We start from the raw sequence: 11702 nt of genomic DNA, 5'->3' as shown, positions 1-11702 counted from the left end.
AGAGGGATGCCAGGAATGTATGCCAATGCAGTACCTCTTGGAACTTACGGGAGCCCGTACACCAGGCCACTTCTGACTGGGCAGCAGCAGATTCCTAAATTGTTGTCAAGTAAGTGGGTTCTGCTTTCTACATTTCAGAGTTTGAAAAATATTACGGTTTCATTTTGGTCTGTTGCACTGTTACAAATAAAAAGTGGATTCAGGCATCCGTCTTCATTAACCTTGTGTCTCTCTTCTCTGTTGCTCTTCCTTTATGGAACTGCTGTAGTGAAATGTACTAAAATGTAATGATGTGCCTGTAAGTGGGATCCCATCTTGAATACTGCACCCAGTATTCAAATGCAATAGGAAAAACAGCACTTTGTCTACTAAGGGTTCCTAGTGTCTGTTATCTGGAATATATTTAGTGTGTGGCTGAATCTCAACATCACCAGCATCAGCAGACTTAGTAGAAGCTTGGTGCTTTGTGTCTGAAGAGAACAACAAGAGGAGGATGCCGGCCACAGAAAATAATTAATGCACAAGGCATGGTGGCAGATCAGGAGAGATTGTAGGACTGACAGAAGAGCTGTGGTTGGTGCTGAGATGCCAGACTGAACCAAAATTGCGAATTCACAGTCCTGTATTGGCTTCTCCTGCCTGCGGTAGGTGTTGCAACTTCTGGCAAAGAGGTGGTAGGAGATGGTCAGTAGGTCAGGGATGCCACTGCCGTTGGCTTGGTGAACAAGTGGATCACTGGAAGGGGTAAGTTAATCCTGTGTGACCTAAAGTGGAGTTCTTCATTCTGGGAAGGAAGTGCTTGTGCGAAGGGCTCCCAAAAAGGGTGCTAGTTAAGAGTCCTGTCTCTTCGCCTGTGATCGCACTTCTGTAATGGTGGGATTGAGACAGGGGGAAATGTGGCTAAACTGCCTAATAAGGTGCTTTAAAGTAAGAAGCTCTCACTGTTCAGCTGGATTCTTGCAATATTGAATTATGCAAGTGTTTGAAGTTTAAACAGCTGACACGGATAAAGTTTGAACTCCAACATTTTGTCACATATAGAAGACCAGATTACTGCATAGTGAAGCTGTCAGCCTTTTTATACTTGACTTGTATTTTTGCTGCATATGAAACAGCAAATAAATAATATCGATGGCCATTCTGAATTAAACTTATTGTCCAATCCCAAAGTAGATGAAGTGTAGTTGAGTAGTGGGTGCAGAAGCTTTCTTGTGTGAGGAATCAGATTGGTTTAAGTGGAGAGATGGATTGAATACGAGAGCCTGGAGTTATTAACTTCGATTAGAGGAAAACAAGTGTTTGTTTTTTTTAAACAAACAGGAAATACGATCTAAAAAGAAGAGTGTGGAGAATGGGAAGGCAGAACTACCAGACAGGCATCACATTTTTGTATTAATCTCCAAAAAGAGGAAGTCTGCATGGTTTTGGGGAGAGAGAAAGTATTCGTGAGCCCATCAGTCCCTATACCGCTGTTCAAGTCTTCTGAAGCTCGAGTCTTGACGCTTTGTGGGAAATACTTATTTCAAAGCAGTTTTCTCTGCCTTACGTACGTGGAGCTGATCTTGCCAATTAGGTACTTAGAAAGCTCTCGTGCTCATGGCATCTGAGCACCTTGTGTTGTATAGGAAGCACTCCACATGCAAATATGCCCCAATGCCATCATTCTTTCAAATTGAGGAGGCTTGAATCCACTGATCGATATGAAATCCCAGTCCATCTGTTGGCCTCAGAAAAACTGTCTGGTGGCTTTCTTTCACACATCCCTTCCTCCCCTCATCGCCTGCCCCTTCCTCACCCTCAAATTGCGTTGGGCATCCCCAGTTGCTGTTCTGCAGGTGTGCCTGTCATATCTGAAAGCAAGGTGCTTTTTTTTTTTTTTCTTTTTCTTTCTCTCGTTGTGCCACTTTCCTTAATGTTGGTTTTTCCATTAGGCAAAGGTTGATCTCGTGCTTTCCTGTTCGTGCAGCAGAAAGAGGTGCCAGGTCAACCTGCTGGTCCTGGTCCCTCCAGCCGCCGTTGTGTCATGCTGCTTCGTGCGCTGCTGGCAGTTGTCGTACAAAGGCTTTTTCACAAAGCAGGGGTTGTGTGCCTGCTGTTGCTCTCCAGGGCTCTTCATCCCAGAGTCGAGAAGCTGGTTCCTGGCACTCTCTGTTTTCATGGGACACCGCGGTGCAACATGCTGCGAATGTATTCTTTGTCAGTTAATTTTGTTGTGTTTCTCCTCCTCTTCTACTAACGATACCAAGCTGTCCTAGGAGATGAGTCTTAAACTCTGATTAACTTCTGATTTAAACTGACTGCAATGTGAAGTCTTTACAACTAACTACAGTGGCGGTTGACTTAATCAATGCCAAGTGGCCGTGTGTGTCTTAACTCCTCTTTTACCAGGCAGAGACCCTGGTAAAAGGGTTAAACCCTTGCTTAAACCCTTGTTAGAAGAATACCTCCAAGTGTCGTAGCCCCGAATTTCTGCTGAAATCAGTCTTTGTGACATTCATGCCGAAGGATGCTTTTGCAAATGGGACGACATCTGGACACTGGAACACATCCTGGATTATGGATTGTGTGGGTTGAGTGTGAAGCAAACCTGTCAACATGGGAGTGTGTCAGCAACTCTCTGAACCTCACTGCAGTTGGTGGTGGTCACCTTATTGAACAGGAGCAGTCTGCATGGACAGTGTGTTTGCTCCAATGGAAGTTTGTGGTCAGAATTGAGCACGTGGGCCAATTTCACCCAGGCAGCATTCTGTCGAGGAGTACCAAAAGGTGTTCCTAGATCTGGCAGCACAGCTGCTATCTTGCCTTTTGCAGTTACCCCCTTCAGTTCAAGCACAAATCTGTCAAAGCACAGATATCTTGGACTAGAAAATCAAATTAGAAGGAATGGGAAGGCATATGCTGAGTTTTCTTAATGGGGCGGGTTATCACTTGTGTCAGTCACGTTCATCAGCTGTATAATTGTGAGAGGACAGCTTTATGTTGTGGCATAATTGGATTGGGAAGCATCCGGAACACACACGTTCCTGAAAAACTAGAGCTGATGTGGTTAAAATTCCCACATTTTGTGAGATTGATGCAGAGCAACTTTTCGGTTTATGTATTATGTTTTTATATGTATGATGTAGTAAAATTAGACTCTAGAAGGGCAATGCGGTCGACCAAAGTGCCATCTCTTCCTCAAGAACCTGCTGTGGGTGTTCCTTAGTGTTGTTCTCTGATTTGACTTTGATGTGCCAATTTTCAGTTGATGAATAATTGTCTGTGCTGATAACTTGGGGAGTCAAGTGCAGTATGGCAGTACTCTCTGAATGGCATATTTGGTTTCTGCAGCACAGGGTATCTGATTTATGACTTTCATTCAGTCAGTAAACTTGTCAATTAGCTGCATTTGAAAAGTGATTTTGATTAGCGCAATCAGTAAACACAAAATCTCGTCTTTGATTGCCACGCTGATTAGATAAATTGTTACTTGAGGAGCTGCTAGAGAAGGCAGTTTATTTGGCCTTATAGCTCTAGGAAATGCCTAACTTTTGAAGACTAAAGAAAATATTAATTGTCATTTCTTCTCCGATTTTGTACCTTTTTGAAGTGCAATTCACTGCTTCAAGCTTTTTCCCTCAAAGATTGTTCTCTGTCAGAGCCATTCAAATGAATAGTAATAAGGTGGCTTTAAACGTTTTTACGATGATTCTATTAAACTCTTTCTTAAACTGTTCCCTACAGCTGCAAAAAGGTGTGGTTGCAGCAGGAGAGCTGGGTTCTTTCTTTTTCACATGGAGAGAGAGTGATTAAATAGGACACATGTTTTTAACTAGCCCTTAAGCAGGGGTCTGTATGAATGGGAAACACTGTACCGGGGCGAGACCAGCATCATCTCCCTGGGTTTCTCACTAGGGCACCATTTGACCCTGGCAGGGGAATGGAAAACGTGTTATCAAACTTCAATTAAAATGTGACGTTCTGACCAGGGAGGAGGAGACTGTGTTAGTCTGTATAATGGTCCGGATACTTGGGGGTCTTGCCTAGCTCAGCCTGCACAGAGAGAAGGGTGGGGGAAACATGGCCGTTATTCTTCCTGGAATATAGGGTTTTTTTCTGGAAGTTTGTGTCTCCCAGCAAGCAAAAGGAGAACTGAGCCAGGCCTAGGAGACCTGCAGGTCTGGTTGTGGCGACCGAGCCAAAACCTAGCCCTCATCCTGGCATCAGCTGCTAACAGTGTATATGTCTGTGCGTGTATGTATGTATATAAAGAGAGAGAGGTGTATATATTGGTTGGTGTGTGTGTATGTATACATGTAATGTTTAATAAATAAATAAAATACAGCATGTGCCGTTGCTGGGCTGGGTGGGCTGGATTAGCTCTGCCCAGAGGAGGCCCAGGCGGGAACAGCGGAGCTGCTGGGGATCAGAATTTATCTCCCCTGATGAAACGGTGTTATCTTCAATGGGGCTGCCCGCACCCTCCCCTGCGCGCTCGAGTGCTGCCGTGAAAGGTTTCTGTGCGGGTCAGACCGTTACAGCCTGCAGACAATCCAGCCAGAGTTAGGAGAGAGGCACAGATTTTTTTTCCCCTCTGGGGGTTGTAGGTTTTTTTTCCCCCTTTTCTTTCAAATTATTGCAAAGCTTTAGTGTACTTGAATATTGGCAGTTTAACAGGGCGTTACTGTCCCATCGCAGTACATCCATTAGACAACTTCTGGAACCAGCTGTTGAAATTAGGTCACACTTAAACACCATTGAAAATAATCAAAGGTGTCACTGAAACTGAAGCTTTTGATTGATGCACAATTCGAGTGTTGTGGACTGACTGGGGAGCTATTGATTAGCTGCTTCTTTTATCCTGTTTACTGACCAGTTTATTTAGAAGAACAACAACCGTTTAATTGCATGGCCTGTTAAAGCAATGTTGTTACTGCTACGTCTTTGTAAAGAGTTAGTTTGGGTAGAAGAAACAATTGAGAAGTGGGTGGTCTTTTTCACTGCAGTTTCTTATAACTGCAGTGCTAGGTCTCTGGCCAGGTTTTTACCCGAAAAGGTTTAATTCAGTCTCATTACATTATCTGAGAGATCATTAAGAGATTTTTATTATTATATTATAAATTATTATATTATATTGTCTAGGTTAACTTTTAAATATATTTTTACAATCTTTAAATATATCCTAAATATAACTATATATATATATTTAAACGTGAATAAAGTGGAACTGTTCACTTTATTACGTGCTCTTGGCCGTTCTTTTAGTTTGCTTTATAGAATAACTTAGCCTCATCAGACGGATACTTGCACATATTTTGAGTATTCAATACTTGTTGCTCACAGACATGGTGTGTTGTGATGATGATACAGCGGTGTGTGTGTATGTATCTATGTTTTTTCATATAGCGTAGTGATGAATGTACTTGTAAGAAATGTAAACATTAAACGAAGTCTTCAGTCATTATGGTAACAGACATGGTTTTGCATTTTTAAAAATTCAAGAGAAGATACCTGTGAAGTGTCCAAGCACTAACCAATGCTAGTTCTAGCAATTAAAATTTATTCTTCTTATAACTTGAAGCTTATTGGACCTAATAAAAAAAAAAGTTGCCTTTTATTAATTAATACTAAGCTTGCCACTGATGGACATGAGGGCTCTATCAAAAGCAGCAATAGTAACCAGCGACGTGGTGAAATGTATTTGGTAGTACATCCAGTTTGAGCTTTTCTGTTTGACTTCTTAAAACAAGTAGTTCTCAGGCATGTGTAAGAGCACAGTTCTTTAAGTATACTTGCTCTTTTTTATTTTAACGTTTTGTTTTACCCTCTAGATCTTAGACCCCAGGAGTCTTGGCGAGGTCCTACACCCTTGTTTCAACAGACGCCACAAAGGTAAGGCAGGAGGGATTGAAGTTTTGTAAAATGTGGCCGGGAGGGTGTACTTGGTTCTGCCAGGCTTCCCAACTTTTTTTCCCCTCTTTGTTTTGGACTTTGTTGTTTAAATTTGTTGAAATCATGCTGTACAGCAGGGTTTTTTTTAAGTTAATTAATGTCCATGATTTATTTATATTTTGTGAGCGCACGATGTGGTGTTCATCCTTTAAAAGGCTTTGAGTACTTTGTATTTTTAAAAAAAGGCAAAACCACTTTCCATTAAAACTCAGACTTCAAAATTAACTTTACTGTTGATGCTTTGGTACCGTTCTTGGTTCTTTGGCCTTTATCTTATTGAAGCTTTTGAGATACTATGAAATTGAACACAGAGAGCTTAAAACTGCATTAGATTTTGGACAGGCTAAACAAATTTCTTTTTAGGAGGGCTGTGGAGCTTAATGAGGCATAACTAATGGTGTTCCACTTTTATCATTTCTGTGCCGCAACCGCAGCATTAGTACAGACTAGCCATTGATTCTTGCTACAAACCTCTTGAAGTCCTAATCAGCTTCTTTGGTACAAGTTTTTCAGGCCTGACAAGCCTATTGTAGGGCAGTGTCACTGTAGGTCAGTAGTTATTAGTTGCCACTGAAAACAGTTTCTTTAACTACTTAAGACTGAACTGAATTAAATGCAGAAGGGACTCAGGGAAGGATTATGGAATCTGCAGTCCAATAAGTGCCATCGAATAGAAGGAATGTGACATGGTTTGATAATAAGGGATGTTTTACATGCGTTCCTTCATTGATAGGTTGTATGTCCTTAAGTCAGATGGACTTTATAAACTCCAGCATACCTGTGAAAGCTATGAATAATGATATTTATTTATATTTATGGAGGAATGAGAGCATATGCGAGATCTTTGAAGTTTCTGCTCTGAGGCACAACTCTTTCTTTTTTCGTGGTTTTATTTGCAAATGTTAACCATTGAAAATATCAGCTTTGGAATAATTTATTGAGCTCTCCGCAATCACGCTTTCCATGGCAACCATTTTGATCCCTATTGAAATAAGTCCAGCTCCCTTGTCCTGTGCCACGTCAATGTGGAATATTGCATTATAAATGAATCTTGCATTACAAACTTTAATATTACTTTGTCCCTGGGACAAAGCTATTCCCAAACCTTAATTAAATCCAATTTATGTAGTACCATTTTGTGAAATATTGCTACAGGTCTGTAACTTGTCATTATTTTTACAGTGCTATACTTTTATCATTTTACCAGGCTGTTTATTTTTGCAAAGTGGACTAGTTTCTCAATTCATGTATAAATAACTTCTTTCAGCCAGAAATTCTGTTTGTTTCTCACTTTAAATACACATTTTTATTACAAATTGTGATAATCAACTGTCGCTAATCAGAATCCTATCACAAGGTTACTGTGCTTGGTTTGTGCTAATATTTTTAGAAGTGACCGCACACTGCCCAAGTGCTTCAAAGCATTTTTGCAGATAGACGGTGTCTGTGATTCGATCTGCTAACCTGTCCAGCGTGCTTCTAGTGTTGCGTTATTGACCTCGCTATTCAGTTCCCAAACTTGAGGAAACTGGTGTCCCCTGAGGTGACTTTAAGTTGAAGATGTATCATCTTCACCTAGAAAATAAGCTTTAGAGAAGCTTGGAGAATGCCGTTCTAGCTTTCGAGTGACAACAGTGTATTTACAATGCTTTCCCTCCCCGATGGTGCTTTGTTATACCTCTGATGGTTTATGAAAATCACTAATTTGCCAGTTTCAGTGCTGAGGCTAAGTAACTTTGCCATGTTCTTGGAAGCCGTTTGATTTGGGAAACAAATCGAACCGATGCTTAGGGCTGATGTTGAGCTAGTTGCCATACAGAGATAAGCATGGAGACCTAAGCAAAAGTTTAAACAGTAACATAGATAGGCTTAGTGCAAGAAAAAATGGCTGAACCTGTTGAACTGAACACCACCACCGCCTCCCCCAAGAGGTTTTCAGTTTCCCGGTTAATTCCCTGGGAGCTGCCAGTTTCCCATACCGCTAGCCCTAAGGCTGTCCCCACTTGCTGCTGTGGCTTCAGGTGCTCCAGGAGCGACAAGGTGCCGCCGGGGAGAGCAGCGAGGAATTTCTGTTCTCCGTCACCTCTGCTCCCAGGGAGAAAGTAATTGAGGGAGAGGCCAGCCCCCGGCTCCAGCCTTTTCAAATGAAGTGGATTGGCAGGAGGCTACGATATCCTTGATTTGCGACATCAAGCAAGGGATAAGCAAGGAGCCCTGTCCCTGCCAGGAAAGCTTTGAGCCTTTTGTGCTATTTCAGGGATAGAGTATTGCAGTGGGGGCTAAACTAGCTCGGTTCACAGGCCTGGGTGGAAAAAGCCCAATAGTGTAAAGCTGCTTCTTCATAACCCAGATGATCTTGTCTCCTGCATAAGATTTCTTTCTTTTAAATTTAGCGATGCAATTCAGTGTGCAGCAAGTAAAATAAAATCGGTGAGTTGCCGTTGAACAGGACACCTTTCAGCATGTCCTGTTCAGGCCCTGGTTCGACTGGGCTGCGTTACTGGAGATTGCAGAAGGTTATTTCATGCTCTTGCCTTCAGTGCTGGTGATCTGATATGTTTCAGAGGTGTTATATATATTTGCTACCTGGTTTCCTGGCTGATGTAAATTTGTAATGCAGTTAAGCAAATCCTTTTGCTTAACCTGCTCATAGAAGAGATTTCCAAAGAGGCTGAGGTTGGAACACAGAAATGTTTTACTTTATAAAGTTTCCTGAAGTTGTATTTTAGCTATCCTGTATGTATATGCTTTAGTTTAATCGTAAGTTGACATAACTCTGGATAGTGCATTTGAGTAACTCTGCCAATGTGAACTCATGTGATATTCCAAGTGGCACAATTCTTTTTTGTTACCCGTGAGGCACAGCTTTGCTGTGTACAAATCTCCACCCTAGGTAATTTGAATCACCAGTTAATACATCCACTAGACGAACATGAAGTCAAGTGCTGTGAGGACTATGATTTCTTGATTTCTGTTTACCAGATGAAAATCTAAAATTTTGTTTTTTAAAAATAGTACGTAGTTCTGTGAATCAAGAGCAACAAAAAGGTGTAAGCTGCTTTTCTGGCTTTAAGATCAGAAAATGCATTGCAGCTTTTTTTTTTTTTCTATTCCTACTAGGTTTATCCTCTAGAATATGTAGTGGTTCTAACTGAAAATCACTAATTTCACTCTTTCAGATGGCCTCAAAGTAAAAATGCCCCAACATAGTAGTGATATTAGTGTGTTTTGTTTGTTAAATATCCCAACTTTTCACTAAGCAGCACTTTATTTTAATAAAAAGTTTAAACTCTGTGCCAAATGCATAATAATGTCAAATGAAATTTGTCTCAAACTTTCCTGGTCCAGGCACGTAGCGAGTGTTGGCCTGTGGTCATCAGCAGTCGCTGAGGGTATTTATCACAAGCACATTAGCAGAATTGTAGAGACAGAGTGACTGTTGATGGAAGCCCTAGAGCTGGGGCTGTATAGGTAATTCCCTGTAGGTTTCCTTAAGGCTGATCAGTGTATTCTTCCTGGAGAGCCTGCTGTTTTCCAGGAATAAGGGGGAGGGGGGGGGAAGAGTTAGTACTCAAAATACTTAATCAAAAGGAATATCATACTTAGAATATTGATTTTGAGTGTTTAGTCCCTGAAACTGTAATGTGCTATTGACAAGAAATACAGTACTGCTCCTCCTAATGAATGATTTGGATAACATTGTGCATTTCTAGACATACCTCTGAAGCTTAAAAATAAAACCACACAGTTCAGTATCACCACTTAGCTTTTGTGCATGTTCATTTTTAGTACATGTATTGCACATTGTATTTACCAGTTGCATATTTATCAGGTAAGACTCATACTTTTATAAACAGGAATCAAGTTATTTCATTTGTAGAGATGGTAGGATTTTCTTTGGCCTTTCTAAAATTCAGGCAGGTCTTAATCTGACCAGGTAGAGCAGCTGTCTTGCAGGCTTTCGTGTGAAACCAAAAGCAATTTGCATCCAAAACCAGAAAGCCTTCACATCCAAAACGCCGGTTTTCATTCATCTTAATCTTATGTTTACCTGTCTTGATTGCAACTTTGCCTCTGTTCCCCCTGGTGGAATGTGTGTTTAAAAGTCCTTCCTCTCCCAGCATCGCTTCCTCAGTTGCTCAAAGCTCAGTTTGCCCAACACTGTACAGCTGGCTGTGAATCCTCCCTTGGTCATGACAGTCATACCTCCTCCCTGAACTCCACGTGTGTTTGAAAGAATATATTGGCCTCTGGGTAGGGTTACTCCTCCAAGGCTGAAGTCCCGCCAATTTAATCCAGCAAATCTAGGCAGAGGCTCTCTGAAGACATACAAAGTGACTCAGTTCAGTGGTGCAGCAGGTAAATACGAAACGCAGTGCTCATGCTCGCTGCTATTCCTGTCTCTCGGCAGGCTGGCCGACTGACTCTCTCTTAAACGGGGGTCAGAAAAGATTAACTGTCTCGACTATCCATTGTTTTTCCTTTACAACAATATATTGTACTGCAAAACTTAACTGCTATGAATTCTGTAAGGAATTGTGCCCTTACACGTGCTCAGCTTTAAAGACTATATCATGGCTATATCATTTTTCTAAATATTTTTAATGAAACAGTGATTTGATGTATTATACCTGTTGCTTTATAATTGTAATGTTAGAATAGGTACTTGAAGGCAATTAAAACATTTCTTGCTGTTAGTAATCTAGGATGGCAAACTAGGTTATAATGGATGTTGAATTTGCGTTCCCATATAAACTGTACACCAAATGTCAGTCAGTCCATGCCAATTAGTGCTTATGTTGCTAGGTCACCATGGTCAATTGAAAACGGCATCAATAGAACTTGAAAAGGTTTCTTCCCGATCAGACCTTCTGACATATTGAGCAGAATAATGGATGGGAAAAAGCAGCCAAGGCCCCTACCCTAGATTCAGAATACTCGCAGTAAGAATTCATTTGCAACCTGCAATTAACTAGGAAGAATGGACTCCCAGAAAGAGTCTGGACATTTAGAAAAGAAAGCCTCATTCTCCTGTATCGCACATGTTTACTCTTTGGATGGCGTGTTACGTTTAGCTAACTTGGTGATATCTGGGTTTTAATCTACGTTCAAGATCAGTGCGGATGAATTGGCAAATTTGCCCCTAAAATAAAAGATGGACAGAATCCTTCCAAGGAATTTGAAAAATCTCTGATTTGTAAAATTGAATTTGCTGCTTGTGGTAGTACCAGAAAGTTGGGGGGGTGGGGGTGGGGGGTGGGTATATATAAAAATACTACAGAAAGTTCTGTAGCTTTCAAGCTGTGATGAAGGAAGCAGTAAGCAACTGTGGCCTTTTGGTAGGAGAATCTTGGAAGATATTGCCCCCTCCCCAGTTTCTCTCTAATGATTTGGCCACCTGCAGTACCGCTGCAGGCATAGCTGGATGTGGCAGTGTTTAACTCTGAGACAAATCGAATCACTTATCATACGAGACTATAGAAACTTGGATTTAGTGGCGTGAAACTCTCTCTAGGAGCTAAGTTCATGCTGCAGTGTGTTTCTTCTTTACACAGAACTGCTGGGGCTGCTCCTCTTCTTGCCTGGAACCGCATGCTGCAATCCCAAAATCAGTACCAGCCAAGTCAGTACCAGGGGCTGGGCGGACCAATGAGTTACCCACAGAGACCTGAAGATCGGATGGACAGGGGAAGGCAGGTATGGAAACGCTGCCCCATTTTGCACGTTTTGTTCTCCTCCCGAGTGAGGCTTCCTTCGTGTGTGGCTGTGGA

At 41.5% G+C, this 11702-nt stretch overlaps 1 protein-coding gene across 1 annotated transcript in view; it reads left to right on the top strand.

The window, feature by feature from the left end:
• XRN2 (5'-3' exoribonuclease 2) overlaps positions 1-11702 on the top strand; it is a 53276-nt gene that overhangs the window by 36681 nt on the left and 4893 nt on the right. Inside the window, exons 29-31 of the mRNA XM_009330131.1 lie at positions 1-109; positions 5811-5871; positions 11487-11628. Coding sequence (XP_009328406.1) covers positions 1-109; positions 5811-5871; positions 11487-11628 — 312 coding nt within the window. The remainder of the gene's footprint in view (positions 110-5810; positions 5872-11486; positions 11629-11702) is intronic.

The sequence above is a fragment of the Pygoscelis adeliae genome, unplaced genomic scaffold (assembly GCF_000699105.1).
Source record: "Pygoscelis adeliae isolate BGI_AS28 unplaced genomic scaffold, ASM69910v1 Scaffold188, whole genome shotgun sequence".
NCBI classification, from domain to species: domain Eukaryota; kingdom Metazoa; phylum Chordata; class Aves; order Sphenisciformes; family Spheniscidae; genus Pygoscelis; species Pygoscelis adeliae.
This window is presented reverse-complemented; position numbering and strand designations above follow the sequence as displayed.